The sequence below is a fragment of the Epinephelus fuscoguttatus genome, linkage group LG17 (genome assembly GCF_011397635.1).
Source record: "Epinephelus fuscoguttatus linkage group LG17, E.fuscoguttatus.final_Chr_v1".
NCBI lineage: Eukaryota > Metazoa > Chordata > Actinopteri > Perciformes > Serranidae > Epinephelus > Epinephelus fuscoguttatus.
In genome coordinates, this window is record NC_064768.1 from 40,694,939 (window position 1) to 40,710,158 (window position 15,220).

General features: G+C 41.4%; 1 protein-coding gene and 1 long non-coding RNA gene across 2 annotated transcripts in view; one reads left to right on the forward strand and one right to left on the reverse strand.

Moving 5' to 3' along the window:
- The window catches only part of LOC125904640 (uncharacterized), a 237,357-nt gene that overhangs the window by 53,197 nt on the left and 168,940 nt on the right, over nt 1-15,220 (reverse strand). The gene's annotated exons all lie outside the window — the stretch shown is intronic.
- txnl4a (thioredoxin-like 4A) lies at nt 2,212-6,289 on the forward strand. Its single transcript, XM_049602186.1, has 4 exons — nt 2,212-2,349; nt 2,594-2,773; nt 4,575-4,678; nt 5,323-6,289. Exons 2-4 carry the CDS (start codon nt 2,621-2,623, stop codon nt 5,492-5,494), a joined length of 429 nt encoding a protein of 142 aa, XP_049458143.1. The 5' UTR covers nt 2,212-2,349; nt 2,594-2,620; the 3' UTR covers nt 5,495-6,289.

A 15,220-nucleotide genomic window follows, 5' to 3' on the forward strand; every position in this document is an offset into this window, starting at 1 on the left:
GAGTTTTCATCCATGGGAAGTATGATTTCCTCAGAAGAAGAAGAAGAAGAAGAAGAAGAAGAAGAAGAAGAAGAAGAAGAAGAATACCTAGGATTACGATAGTGTCCTGGCAGCTTAGCTGCCCGGACCCTAAAAACTCTTTAACGGGGAGAAAGTATCTGAAAGTACTTTGCTCATATTTACATTTCACTGCATGTTGTAACCAGACTAACCCTTTCTTTTCTTGAGAAAGGTCTGGTGAGTGAGACTATATCCGGACTGGTTCCACACATGTCAGAGAGATGTAATAGACTAATGTTATTAACATGTGTCGACCATTTTAAGATCATTGTATTTATTGGAGAAATGTCAGAAACATAAAAATTCACCTTACAAAAACAAATAAGTCCATCTTCATACCAATCTCATAACGAGATGGTTTCGTAAACTATATTCTGATTGTTCCCTCAGAGGTTTTTAGTGTTCTTCTTGATTCTTCTTGACTCCTTAAATCAGTGGTGTATGGTAGTTAGGGTGGGCCCCAGTGCTCATTATTATGACGGGCTTTAGTGCCAGGTTTTGCATCTATAAAGCTACCATATATTTTCTAGTATTGTACAACATCAACATACACATTACCAATCATCACTTCAAATCTGTATATGACAAAAATACCACATTAAAAAAAGAAATGATGCATTAAATGGACTTTTTAAATCGTTAATTGATAGTTTATATAGTTTCTGTCAAATGAACACATAATTTTGCAATGGACTGCGACTGACTTTTCTGAAAAGAAAAAAAGAAACTGACAGAGATAGGGTTGTCCTCTCGAGGGCCTGTGTAGCAGACAACAGCATTTTATTTTAACGTGTTCTTTGAATACAGGCCTATTGCTGAGGTGGCAAGTTGAATCACTCACAAGGGCCCCTTCTCTGCTCTAGACACAACAGGCCCCCCAACCGCATGGGCCCCCGTGCAACCACACTGCCTGCACCGTTTATATTTATGAAAGATGGCAACAGACACAATAAAGACAAAACAGGACTACTGTAAAACTTATATTAGTAGCCCGGGCTATTATTTGCTTAAATCGCTGACCTCAGCAGGCCTTTATTTCTGACAGACCTGTAATTCCTTTTACACAAAACTGTTGCTCAGTGAAGAATATGAATAGGATCAAATTGTTTATTTAAACCAGTATGAATATGACTTGTATAAACTAGAAAAGCACTCAGAGAGCACAGACCTCCGCCAAGCAGCTCGGATTTCCCGCCATTTTATTATTTTATCCACTTTGCTTCAACCAATCACCAAAAATTTTATCATCTGTTCCTTGTCCCATTATCAACCTTTCCTATCCAAATCTGTTCAGAACTTTTTGAGTTATTTTGCAAACAAACAGACAGACAAACAGACCAACGCCAGCGAAAACATAACCTCTTTGGCGGAGGTAAAAGTTTGGCTTTGAATAACAAATCAGTTATGCCTTATGTTATGACACTTGTTTCACAGCACCCGAGGACAACAGCACCCAGCATACTGACACAACACCACTTTGTCGTGTTAAAACAATCCTCACAACTTGGATTCATTTCTCATGGAAAACCATTTTGATTCTTTTAATGGGTGGACTCTTACAGACTGTGAGTAACTCTCAGGTAATCGAGGACTGAACACTTATTCTGACTTCATGACATTTCAGAGGAAGGGGGTCACCACTTGTTTTTGTCGTCGTGCCATTAAATCTGAATTAATTACAGTTTTCAATGGTGCTTATCATTTCAGTAAAAAGGAAATCAACCAAGCTAACAATGTGTAGCGTCTCCATAGTGACAAAAGTTGAAACATTTATATTTGTAAGCTTCATCTAACCAGCTACATGTCAAAAAACTTCTATAAGAATGAACTGCGTGGCAACCAGACCGGCCTCTAATTGAGACAGGCCTTTATTTGCAGAAATCTGTAGCTGTAGCTACACCAGGCTGGTAAAAGAGACTGGGCTTTTAATTGCTGAAGGAAAGCACAGTGTTACATCAGGACATTCTGCTGGTTAAGACATTAGGACTGTACATAAGCTTCTGTTTAATTATTTAAAAGTAACACGAATAATAGAGAGCATTTGTTTTTAAATTAAATGACGGTAAGGGCCGGTAGAAGGCTGCTTATCCAGCCGCCATTAAACTCAAAGAAGAAGCTGATGATGACGTAACCATGTCGTGTCAACGCTGTCGCTCGTTTGATGACGTAGGCTCAGATCGCAGCACTAACGAACAGAAAATCTCCACAGCAACAGCAGATAACTGAGTTATTACCTTCTGTTAGAGTCAACAAGCTTCGTGTTTAATACGCATTCCCTTTTATTTTAAGGTAAGTGTTTCGGACTGAGTTATTTTTAATTTCTATCTAATTTATAATGGTAAAGTTTAATTCTCCCCCGTCTAGACATTAGCATCACAAGCTAACGTTAGCATTAGCAGGCTAACTACAGTAACGTTACTCAGACTACGAGCAGAAATCCTGACTTTACAGGATGTTAATTAAACGTTAACGTTTACTCTCACTGCCCCTCGAGTTGAGTGAAGCTCAGGTCTAATGTGTGTTTTGTTGTCAGTCTGGGAGTCGACAAATCAGCATCAAGATGTCGTACATGCTACCACATCTCCATAATGGCTGGCAGGTTGACCAAGCCATCCTGTCCGAGGAGGACCGAGTCCTCGTTATCCGCTTCGGACACGACTGGGACCCGACGTGTATGAAAATGGACGAAGTTCTCTACAGCATTGCTGAGAAGGTTTGATGAGTGTCTGATTGGGCCTGTAAACTGTGTTTGTTGTCACATTAGCATCATTAGCTTCCCCCTGCTAACTTAGAAAGCTAATTAGCACTACACAGATGCAGCTACAGAGGCTAACCAAGACGTTTGTAACCTTGTATTTCAGCACAGTGTGTTTTGTTGTATCACACATTACACAGGTTTGCTGTCAAGTGATATACTAAAGTGTAAAGATCTGACAAGAACAGACTGGTACGAAAATAGCAGTTCAGCTGAGGGTGGAAATGAAATAATATGATGATAACACAGAAGTTAGGGCTGGGCGATATATGACCTTAAAATAATATCACAATATTTCAGGGTATTTTTGGGACACAGAGATTCTTGCTGAAATGACAAATTAGTAAAAAACAAACAAACAAACAAAAAATTTATTATCAATGTAAGAAAATAAAATTGCACCAAAATCAGTGATCTAGTTTCACAGTTTGCTTCAAATCTTCAGTAAAAACTAAACTGATGTCTCATTTCTTTAGTTTGTGAACAACAACAGTAACTCAGAGTGAGATTCAGATTCTGTTACAATATTAATAGTTCAACTAAATCAAATCTGCCACTAATTACACATTTAAACAGCTTCCAAATACATAAAATGTCCCCTGGGATCTATATATTGATTGATTGATTGATTGATTATTTTTATTTATGTGTCATGCACAAAGTGCCCAACCCTCATGGGTTTATAAGACACAAAAAAGAAAGTACAGTTGCAGTGTACATTATTATTATTATTATTTTTCATAATTACAGCCATATATATATATAAATCAACAGCTGATTTCCTTCTTTTAGTAAAATCCTAAATGATTGAGTTGTTTTTTTCTCCACCTGGACCTTTATGCTCTGCCATTTCTCCTCTAACCATCAGGCTGTAACCTGTGACAGGCTGTTATGAGACAGTCACATATATGGAGTTTATTCACGTAGGTTTCCATCAGCAAAGGTTTGTGACAGAATCAGAGAGGAGAGGGAGAGACGCTGTGCTGCTGCCAGAGGAGCCGCTGAATGAGTTCCCTCTGAGCGCTAAGAGAAGGAAAACATTCAGGATGCACAGTTAGAAATCCCAATATTGTGATGACACTGCTCTGAACTTACAAATAACATTCTGTCTCAACTGTATTAATAAAGTTTTAGAAGTGCTTGCTGGTATAATTCACACATTTAGCTGTTAGGGCCAACAGGAGCGTTACAGTTTACAGTTTCAGTGTTGATTTTTACTGTCTGTTGAATGAATTCAAGGATTCATCACTATTTTAATCACAGTGTTTGCTGCTGTTGGCAGTTTGCTGCTGATTTTATAACTAAGAGTCTCATTACAGTAGGTTATGTTTGGAAGTCTCACTCTCAGGCAGCAGTTTGTAGAGCGTTTTCATGACATCCTGTCCAAAGCTATAAGGCTGTTAAAAAAGCTGAGGCATCACAGTCATTTAAGTTTTACTCTTTGTGAAGCTTATTTAAGCTCATCTATTTCTCACATCAGCACACTGAAAAGGTGAGACACTGCTGGGAAGGAAAAGGAGGTTTGTGGCGGTCCATCAACAGTATGTTTAGCACTGGAACACTTCTTACACTGAACGTTTAAATGTAGGTAACAACAAAAATAAAAATCAGTAGTCCAAGAGAATTGTTATTTTTTGAAATCCAGAAACAGATCTTTCCCTGTTTTGTTGTTCTGCTTGTCATGTTTAATGCGTTGCTATTCATAAAGATGTGATTGTGATAATATTCTTCCTTCATGTGTCCATGTGTTCCTTTACAGGTGAAGAATTTTGCAGTCATTTACCTGGTGGACATCACAGAAGTGCCTGACTTCAACAAGATGTACGAGTTGTACGACCCCTGCACCGTCATGTTCTTTTTCAGGTAAGACCCTCGATGTTTAGTTTAGGGATGCACAATGTGGATTTATTCAACCAATACTGATAACCAATAATTATTACCTGCTTCTTATGGCCAGTAACCGATAATCTCAGGAGACAACAGTTCTGACTCTTCATACCTGCCAACATTAGGCTGTGTCTGTGTTAAGTGTAACAACAGAGTCAAGCCTTTTAAAAGCTTGGTGCTGGATTTTAACCGCTGCTGCTAATTAGCTTGTGCTAACACTCTGGAGTCGGTCCTTCAGTGCTGCGTCTAACCTGTGTCAGGTAGTCGGAGATCAGACTCCAGACGTCCACAGTGCAATGGGTTTTGCCCTTTAAACAGCATGCTGCAGCTGTTGTTCTTCTTCTCTGGGTGTATTGGCGGCTCACAAACCAAGTTTAAATGTGTATCACACCCACCACGCCAATGAAAGCAGCCTGGCTTCGTATTGTCGCCACAATTTATCAGCTGTAATTTTAATGATCAGAATAATGCATAATTATAAAATGTCCCATTATCAGCTGATAATTTATCGGCCCGATATCTATCTTTCATCCCTAGTTTATATTTCAGCGTCAGTGTAAACGTTCCTTATTATGATGTAATCTAAATGAACTCAGTCGCTGTGTTTGGGTGTTTTTCAGGAACAAACACATCATGATCGATCTGGGCACCGGCAACAACAACAAAATCAACTGGACGATGGAGGACAAACAGGAGATGATAGACATTGTTGAGACAGTTTACAGAGGAGCGAGGAAAGGACGAGGTCTGGTGGTGTCTCCAAAGGATTATTCAACTAAATACAGATACTGAGTTTATTTTTTCCTTTTCCTCCTGATGTTTTGTGACATGACTCAGAGACTGTGAGTTACAGAAGATCTTTTTCAACAGACAATATTTTTCATCTTCATGATTGTGTTGCATAATTGTGCCATTTGAGTGTAGATTCATGTTTTACTAGTTTCCTCAATAGAAATTTTTTTTTAAACTGCATTTGTGGGAAGTGGGTGCTTCAGAAACCAGACAGTGTGTGAAAGTCCTTTTATTTAAATACTCAAATAAACATGGATGGATTTTTACATATGGCAGGTTTTTGCTGCAGGGCTGGTCAGTCGCTTCAAGATGTCATTTCAGTGTCAGTATGATCCCGATTTGGAGATCCCATGTTTTTCTATCAAGGATCAGCTGATCCATCTGATGTTTGTGTCGGTTTTTTAAAGCAACATTGGGTGAGATCACCCTGATTCAGGTGCCAACTTGTCATGATTACCAAATCCAGATAACCAGTGCTACATGTCGCTGTAGGCGCCACAGAGGAGAAGGAAATAGAGATCTTTGAGATTATTACTCGGAGTACGTTTTTTCTGAATTTGTTTTATTAGTATTAGCAGCTATCAGTAGATCCCAAACTCCATCACTAATCAAACTGTGACATAAATACACTCCTCACCACGCATCAACCACACATTTACACCACTGCACTTCTTAAAACCTGATAACCAAAATACAAATTGAGAATACTGACATCAGTGTCACCCTGAGTGCTTTACTTTCCCTCTGATCATTTCTGTACCTTGTAAATATACTGTCTTTGTTCCTCTTTTTAAACTGTCTGATATCTTTACTTCTGATTTCTTCACTCAGTGTGTTCCACAGAATCACCCCACAAACTGATACATACACTTTTAAGTGGTACGAAAACAACATTTCACATTTAGTCTACCTCCTAAAATATCATATACTTTATGATAATACTTTATCAAAGTAACTGTTAAACAAATCAAGTGCAAAATAGAAATGAATGTAAATGTATTTGACCAATTTAAAAGTTTAATAATGTTTTGCATCTGAAATCCTGAAATCTGCAGGCATCAGGATAATCCAGATTATTATTATTTTTTGGATCAACACTATCCCAGTCTTACTGGAAAGATGGAACAACATACACAAGATCTGATCCAGATCAAAACCAGGAGTGGATTACATGATATAATCTGATTTCAGAATCCAGTAAGATTACTTGTGAACAGCTGGGCCTCGGGCAGAGAATGATCAGGATCTCCCAAAACAACCTCAAAAAATTTCTTGAGGTCAAACTCTAAACTGACTGAAGATAAGAAAGGAAAGTGACATCACATTTGGTATACCTAGTGACATAATTCCAGAGAGTGTACTTCCTATGATCTCCATCAGGTGGTGCCAGAGACACACGACAGGAATCAGCATCATTGATCACACGGTTGTCATCCTGAAGACTCAGATCGTTATTTACCACTGATGAGATTAATTAGTCCGAAAGTTTGTCCAAAAACACAAAAGCAAAGTGGTTCACCAGATTTAGCTTTTTGCTGGTTTCCATCTGCAGTCAATGGAAAGGCAGACACAACACTAGCTCTACTAATTCAGTTCAATTCAGTAGAACTTTTCTTTATACTGCAGGAAAGTCTTGTGCCAGAGAACGCTTCAAGTACAGTAACAGCAATTAATGTTCACAAACCAGTAGTGACCAGCACAACCAGTGAGTTCCCTGGGTCAGGGTCACACTCTGGGCCCAGTTTTAAAACAATAGAACATTAAATATCAGTCAAAATATTCAAAATATACGAGATATAAAGAGATACAAATATGCAGTTTTGCACAGTCTATAAATACTCTCATACAGCTAACACTGGTGATTGCGTAGTAACTGCTGGGTGCTGCGGTGACACTGACAGAAGACATTCACATATGTGAGTTAACTGTTCATGAGTGTGACGTCCTGTGGGGATAAACACTGTGTGTGTGTCTGCATGCTCTGCCCTGTAGCGCCCGTCAGAGGGGACACGGTCACATACGTTTTTGGACGAAGTGTGAAGTGTCTGTGATGAACAGTGGAGATCCACCCAGGGAGGTTCTTTTCCTGACTCTGTGTATCTCACAGCAACATCACATTTTAGGGATCTGAATCCTGCACCAGGTTGAGTATATGTGTAATATTTTGACATGGTTGTGGGAGGACAACAATTTTCAAATATTTTATCAACACTTTTTTGGATATTTTAATAATATTTTTTGGACTTTTTAAATAATTTTTCAGACATCTTATAAATATTTTTTGGACATTCCATTAACATTTTTCGGCCATGTTAATGACATTTTTTTTTTGCTGCAATTTCCTTTAATATTTAAAGTCAGTGACACAAGTGTAACCTTTGACCCTGTCGTCACATTGGTCACCGATGTGGAGGACTCCGGCCATGAAACTTTGCAGTCCGAGGGACGTGCACCTCCCCAGAAATGTAACTGCACAGTGTCACAGTGACGCAGACCTCCTGTCTGTCTCTGTAAGCTGAAACCATTTCCCTCAGTGGAAACAAAGCTTTGATTTACTTTAATTTCACAGGTAAGAAACAATAAATTGTGAAGACAATAAAGCCTCCACTAAAATAGCATTTTAAGTCTTGTGTGTGATTTATCCTGGCTTCATATGAGCAGAGGAAATCTCTGCTAGCTGCTAGGCTAATTTATACAATGTAAAATGCCATAGGCTTGTGCTAATAATGTTAGCATGTTGTATTGGTGGGGAAAATGTGTCCAGATAAAGACAAGTGTTTGTCTGTGAATGCTGTGAGATATAGTGAAGCTGAGTTGTGTTTGAGACTGTCTCTATTAAGCCATGTTTAATGTGTGTTTAATGTGTGTTTAGTGTGTGTTTAATGTGTGTTTTGAATCAACTAAACTTTACAGCACTTCACAGAAAGTGTTTTGGAGGTGTAACTGCAGAGTGACACAGACACACCAGCGCGCAAGTATAAATGCTCACGATGGCATAGGCTCAACATAGAGCTGATGCACAAGTCTGCCTTCAGGAAGCACAGAGCACACGACTGCACACATAGGACCTGGATTATCCTGCATGAGTTGTGTGAAAGTTTGCAAACAGATGTTTTGATATAGTTTTACTGTTGTTAGACTTTGACCCTGATCACTTTAGTTCAAGAAGAACATTTGCCTTTTTTTGAATCTCCATTCCCCGAAAAACAAAGTTTTCTTCATAAATTAAAGGTAACACAGGATGAATGAATAACTGATATATTGTGGATAAAGTGTTTTTTTAATGCCTGGTTAAACAGTCATGTGTTTTCATAGGAAATGGTGCCAAGTCATGAGGACTCTGTCCAGTCACGGTAACAAAGCAGAGTAAGTAAAACAGGCCTCAGTTATTTCACTGGGTCTTTATTTTCCTCACAGTTTTCAGCAGTTATCCATCAACGAGAGAATGACAGAAATGCTGAGTGAAATGAACATAGTAAAAAAAGGAGGAGCGAGGAAGCACAGGGTGAAGGAGTTGGAGGGAGTGAGAGAAGGATCCGTAGAAGAGTCTCATTAATATCGGTTAGCTGTCAGCTCCATCTCTTACAGCTCCTTATGACCAGACACCACATGCTGCACGGGAGACAGAGTCCAATTTGTTGAGTGATAGATGAGGTGAAAGGGGACAAATTCTGTCTCTCTCAGTCTATTTCACTGTGTGTGTGTGTGTGTGTGTGTGTGTGTGTGTGTGTGTGTGTGTGTTTGGACCGAGGACAGAGGGGGATCCTCTCCAGAGTAAATAGCCTGACCTCTTCACCTCTCCTGAGTGAGACAAGTTGGGACTCACTTGGGATAAGAACTCCTCTCTCAGAGTCAGTGTGTGTGTTCACTTTGCTGTTGTAGACAACTCACTGTCCTGTATGTCTCTGCTGTTAAAGATGAAACGCTCCCTCCCAGCTCTCAGCGGATCACCGTCTGGTTGCCTCAGAGCTCAGGCCACAGAGAGGAGGAGGAGGAGAAGTCGGGGATGGCTGAACAACAGCTGGCGGCTGACAGGAGGTGAGGGAGGAGAGAGAAGGCCAATAACCGCTGTGGCTGCTGTAAAAACAAAACGCTCTGACCACACTTGGCTGCTCGTGAATAAAACCCACACAATCTCTAAAATATCAGATTTTCATAAACCAGAAAAATGTTGTGTTTTTAGGTTGAGTGCCATTTTTTAAACATAACAATATGAAAGCTGGAGCGACAGGCTGACCTCACTGTTATGGTGTGTGCACTGGCAGACGTGAGTGTATGTCAGTTCAAAACTAGAATCACTGCCCCGTGGTTGTATGACTCCGCCCACCAGTCCCATGGTTGTACGACTTTCTTGTCTTTTGACTACTCAAAGCGCCTTTTACACGACATTACATTCACACACTGGCGGCTGACGTTGCCATACATGGTGCCACCTGCTCCTCAGTAACCATTCACATGCTCTCACACACTGATGGAACCATCAGGAGCAACTTGGGGTTCAGTGTCTTGCCCAAGGATGCTTCGACATTGATCGAAGCATTGGATCAAACTGCCAATCTTCCAACTGGTGGACGGCCCACTCTGCCTCTGGAGTCACAGGTCCCCTGGTGTCCTTGAAATATCATGTTCATGAGAATGAGGCCACACTGACCTTAACCTTTGACCACCAAACACTACTTCGGTCATTGTTGAATCCAGGTGAACGTTTGTGCCAAATTTGAAGAAATTCACGAAAGGTATTGCATTCACGAAAATGAGATGGATGCAAGGTCACAGTGTTATTGACCTTTGACCGCCAAAATCTAGTCAATTCATTATGGAGTCCAAGTGAACGACTTGACCTTTGACTTATGACCAATCTAACCAGTTCATCGTTGAGTCCAAGCGAATGTTTGTGCCAAATTTGAAGAAATACCCTCAAACTGTTGTTGAGATACTGTGTTCACAAGAATGAGATGGATGCAAGGTCACATAGACTTGACCTTTGACCACCAAAACTAATCTGGTCACTGCTGAATCCAAGTAAATGTTTGTGCCAAATTTGAAGAAATTCCCTCAAGACGTTCTTGTGATATCACGTTCCCGAGAATGAGACATACAAGGTCACAGTGGCATTGACCTTTGACCGCCAAAATCTAGTCAATTCATTATGGAGTCCAAGTGAACAACTTGACCTTTGACTTATGACCAATCTAACCAGTTCATTGTTGAGTCCAAGTGAACGTTTGTGCCAAAGTACCCTCAAACTGTTGTTGAGATATTGTGTTCACAAGAATGAGATGGATGCAAGGTCACATAGACTTGACCTTTGACCACCAAAGTCTCATCAGTTCATCATTGAGTCCAGATGAATGTTTGGGCCAAATTTAAAGAAATTCCCTCAAAGCGTTCTTGAGATATCGTGTTCACACTGATGGAACAGAAGCACATGGACAGGCGGACTGACAACCCATAACCATAACGCCGTGGGCCACAGCATCTTGGGGTTATAAGGAGCAAATCTTTCAGTGTGTATAGACGAAGTTGAGGACCTACAGACACGCCCTCTACGCCCCCCATGTCCCTTCCAGTTACATTAACCTACAGTCTGACATGCTTTTGTCTCTGTCTGGCCCGTCCCCTCAGGGCCTGAGTACACTGTTTACTGTACCGTTGGCCTCATATAGAGCGCGGGGCCAAAGGCCGCCTCCATTGGTCCATTATAATTCACATTATCATGCATTGTTGTTCCCTGTTACTGTTAATCAGCTCAGCCTCGGGGGGAAGGAGAGGTCTGGACGACTAAAGGTTACTGGGAAACTCCCGTCTAGACACATATGGAGACATGGCGGGATGCACATGACAGTGTGTGTCTGTGTGTGTGTGTGTGTGTGTAGAGAGAGGAAGTGGAGTTGTGTGTCTATAGACTCTATAGTGAATGTGCACACTCACCTCCAAAGCTGTGGTAATCCAGGATCTGTTTTCAACTGATAGTGTGTAAATGATGGTGCAGCAGCAGCAGGCAGGGCACGAGGATCATCTGGGTGCCAGGGGGAAGACATGCTGGCATCCCTCCATCTTCGCTCTCTGGCTTCCCTCCCTCCTCCTCTAGTCTGTCACTGTCCATGTGTGTGCCCAACGTGGGGGAAGGGTGAGGGGAAATTGCCAATTTCTGGGACACCCCACCCCCCCAGCCCTGCAGCTTCCCCTATTGGCACTGATACAGACACACACATATACGCTAACAATGTGTTAACCGTCGTCCCTTTACCCAGTAACTGTGGAACTCTGCGTCACATCTCATTTTGAGCCAATGGCTCCTGAAAGTCGGCCTCAACGTCAGCCTGAATCACCACCGTGAGTAGATCAGTGTTGCCTTGTTTTAGCTTGGATGCCTAAAACAAAGCTGTGGAGCCCTTGTCACAGAATTTGAACGTAGTGTGGTCGCTATTTTGGCCCCAAATTCAAATACTACCAATGAACAGTTGCTGGGTATCTCAGGAGGTACAAAAACCCTGTTTCCACAAAGCAGTCCAGTTCAGTTCAGTTCAGTTCTGTCTCCACAGTAAAAGTTGTGGATGGTCCCAACAGAAGCGTTCCTCACCGTCCCCATGTTTGGTCCCCCCTCTGTTGGGGTACCTAGCACACAGATCTGGTACTAAAAGGTGGAGCTGTGAACACTGCAGTCTGATTGGTCAGTAGAGGACGGTCACTCTGCTCAGGGCTGAGTTGTGTCTGGTTTTGAGGCTCATGTAACCACTGTTCATACTGTGGGGAGTCTTGCATATATTAGTAAGTGTTGTAGTTATAGTAGTGTGTGTTCATATGCACAAACTGTACACACTGATCCTGTCAGCTGATCTCCAACAGTCAGTACGTTTACATGACATTAAAGAAAATCGATTTATTGTGTCAGTCCGACTAAAACTGGACTTTTGAAATTCATGTAAACATGTCAGTCCAACTGAAATCGTACTAAATCATATTCTCAAAGTTGGACTAACACACCCAGATAATGTGACTGGTCGTAGATTGGTATGAGTAAAAATATCTGTGTTGATATAACATATTATATAGGTTCTGACAATATTTAACTGTTTCTGTATATCTTTAATAGTGTATGGTAGGCTGAAGTTATTAACGCATACTATGGTGGCGTAAGGATGTTTAGTGCTCATGGCAAAAGAAGAGTGTAAATAACTTGTGTAGAAGACGACGTGAAGTTTGTGCTGATTTGGATCATATTAAGTTTTTGACTATGACTATGTTATGCAGTGTTTAAGTTTAATAACGGGTAATACGTGAGAACATATAGAAATAGGACATACAGTCGGTAGTGGACCGAACACGATGTAATTTGGAAGGACTTGGCCTGTCGTTGTGGGTTTTATTGGATTCTCAGTAAACCTCACTAAACTTTCTCCCTGCCTCATGTGAGTACTGTGGATCTCCAGAAAAGGAACAGAAACATGAGTCAAAACTGAGACACCTCACAAACTCAGTGGCCTACGGAAGTGAACTTGAATGTTGAATGTTGAAACGACCACTGTGGTAGTTGAATTCCTCCTGCATGTATACAGTCAATCAGACCCAAACTGGCCAAGGCGCTCTGAGCATGCTCCACAGTTTTGACCCAGAAGTCCAATAGCATTAAATGTGTAAGAGAAGAAGAAGCCGGTAACAACATAGAGAAATCTACATCCAGAGCCGTGACTTTTTGGACGGACCAAATGTACAGAGCTGTAAAGTTGTCCACCATGGTAGCAGTTAGCAGCTAGCTAACCGTAGCTAACTTGTTTGTCCATTGTTTGGTCTGTGACGTAATAGGTCAACAGGAAAAAGGTCCAATACTAACAAGCTGAAAGGGGGCATATCTCCACCTATCGTAGAGGAGTCGCACATACTTGGCTCAATAAATGGATTCCCCTCCCGTGCTTGTATACTGGGACAAGGACAGTAGGCCAGTTAGATGTCCTCGTCCAGCTGGGACTGTAGCTCCACTTCACTGTGACTGGAGATGTACTGAGTGTAAATCTGTGACCTCGTTCTTGGATGTCCTTCAATTTACTCAGCCTTTAAACTCCATCTCTGCTCTTTGGTTATATCACAGACTCTTCACGTAACCGACACCCCACAGGGAGCTATCAGGACTCATCTCTCTCTCGACAGCTTTCATTCCCTAATTCCTTCAAAGGGAATGCTGTTTGAGGAACATGATGGAGAGATACTGTTGGATATTCTGAGAGGAGAGGTGGTGAGAAAAGGCTTATCGCCAAACTCCTTCTGAATCGAGATCTGATTTATTCATCTGATCTATTTCCTTCTAAGATCTGCTCAGTTGCGTGGGCTTTAGGGTGGGTTTGAGTTTTGTCCCTGTGGGAGAATTACTCAGAGTAAATGAAGAACTGCCTACAGGTTGGTAAAGATTAACTAGAGCAGATGTTTCATGGTGATAATATGCCGAAACAAACACACAAAGCCTGCGCCATTAACGACCCCCGCCCGCGTCCTGTCATAGATGCTGACACACTTAGCAGCCGGGTGTTTTGTTGGTTTAATTCCCTTCTCTTCCCCTCCTTGCGTCTGCCTTTTACTCCACTTAGGGACCTGTGACTAAATGGATTTGCATCTCTCTTCCTGCATCATTCCCAAAGGGATGTCATCTCTCCATCTGCAACAGAATGAAGGGTCTATTTAACTTAACTGAGACAGATAGCAGCACACAGAGGAGGTGTGTTTATGCAGTCTGTGACACTGCTGACGCTGATGTGCCGTACAAACGCAATGAACAAACACGCGTGGATCACACGAGCCCCGGTACTCTGTGCATTCACCTCCATTCATGGCAGACGCTTCCATTCAGAGGCTTCAGGCCCAATTAGCACCTGCCCCATCCTTGCAGGAGGACCAGGCCTCCTGCTGCACAGGAAGTGTGACGCTGAGAAGTGCTCCAGCTGAACCAACAGGACCAGCACACAAACAAACATACATGGGCGTGTACACACACACACACACACACACACACACACACACAGGCTTGACGGGGAAGACTCCATTTTATCTGTACCCCATCACTTGCACACACTCCGTGTTAACTGTCGCACTCTGACAGACACTGTATTTGAACGTTGTATTTGAGGCTGATCATGCACAATGAAATATGACTAGTTTCTACAAGACATGTGTTACTCTGCTGACACACAACCAAGTGGCAAACTCACGCTGTTAAAATTAAGACTCGCATGCAATGATTCCTTACAACTTGTTCTCTGTGTTCAAAAACGTAAGTGTCTTATTGTAGCAGACACATGTAGGTCATGTGCCTGAAAATATTCAATATGTAGGTGAAAGAATGAAAAGTGAAAAATGTTACAGTCATGGGGACTCTCTCCTGTAATGTCTTCTGCGACTCTGGAGGAACTTTGAGAGCAAAGTAACCCTGATGATGTCATCAGAGTTATCTTATCTTGGGAGAAGAGACTTCAGTTTTTCAATTAAAGACCTGCATTACAAACTGTCAGTATCAAGTTGTGTTATATTTTAGGGTAGCGCCCGCCCAGCATTTTTGGAGATTGACTCACACCATGTATGATTTTCACTATTCCTTTTTAACGTATCTTTGGACGTCCCCCAACCAGAGATGGGCAAAAATACATCAAAATGTATTTTGATACAAAAGACAAAATACTCCTCAAATAAATGTATCGCTCTGTCGTGAATAACTCAAAAAGTTCTTAACCAAAAATG

Bases quoted from the DNA above. Each gene is read 5' to 3' on its own strand.
- txnl4a (XM_049602186.1), top strand. From the start codon at position 2,621: ATGTCGTACATGCTACCACATCTCCATAATGGCTGGCAGGTTGACCAA. The intron at 2,774-4,574 runs GTTTGATGAGTG...GTTCCTTTACAG, and splicing joins TCTACAGCATTGCTGAGAAG to GTGAAGAATTTTGCAGTCAT. The intron at 4,679-5,322 runs GTAAGACCCTCG...GGTGTTTTTCAG, and splicing joins ACCGTCATGTTCTTTTTCAG to GAACAAACACATCATGATCG.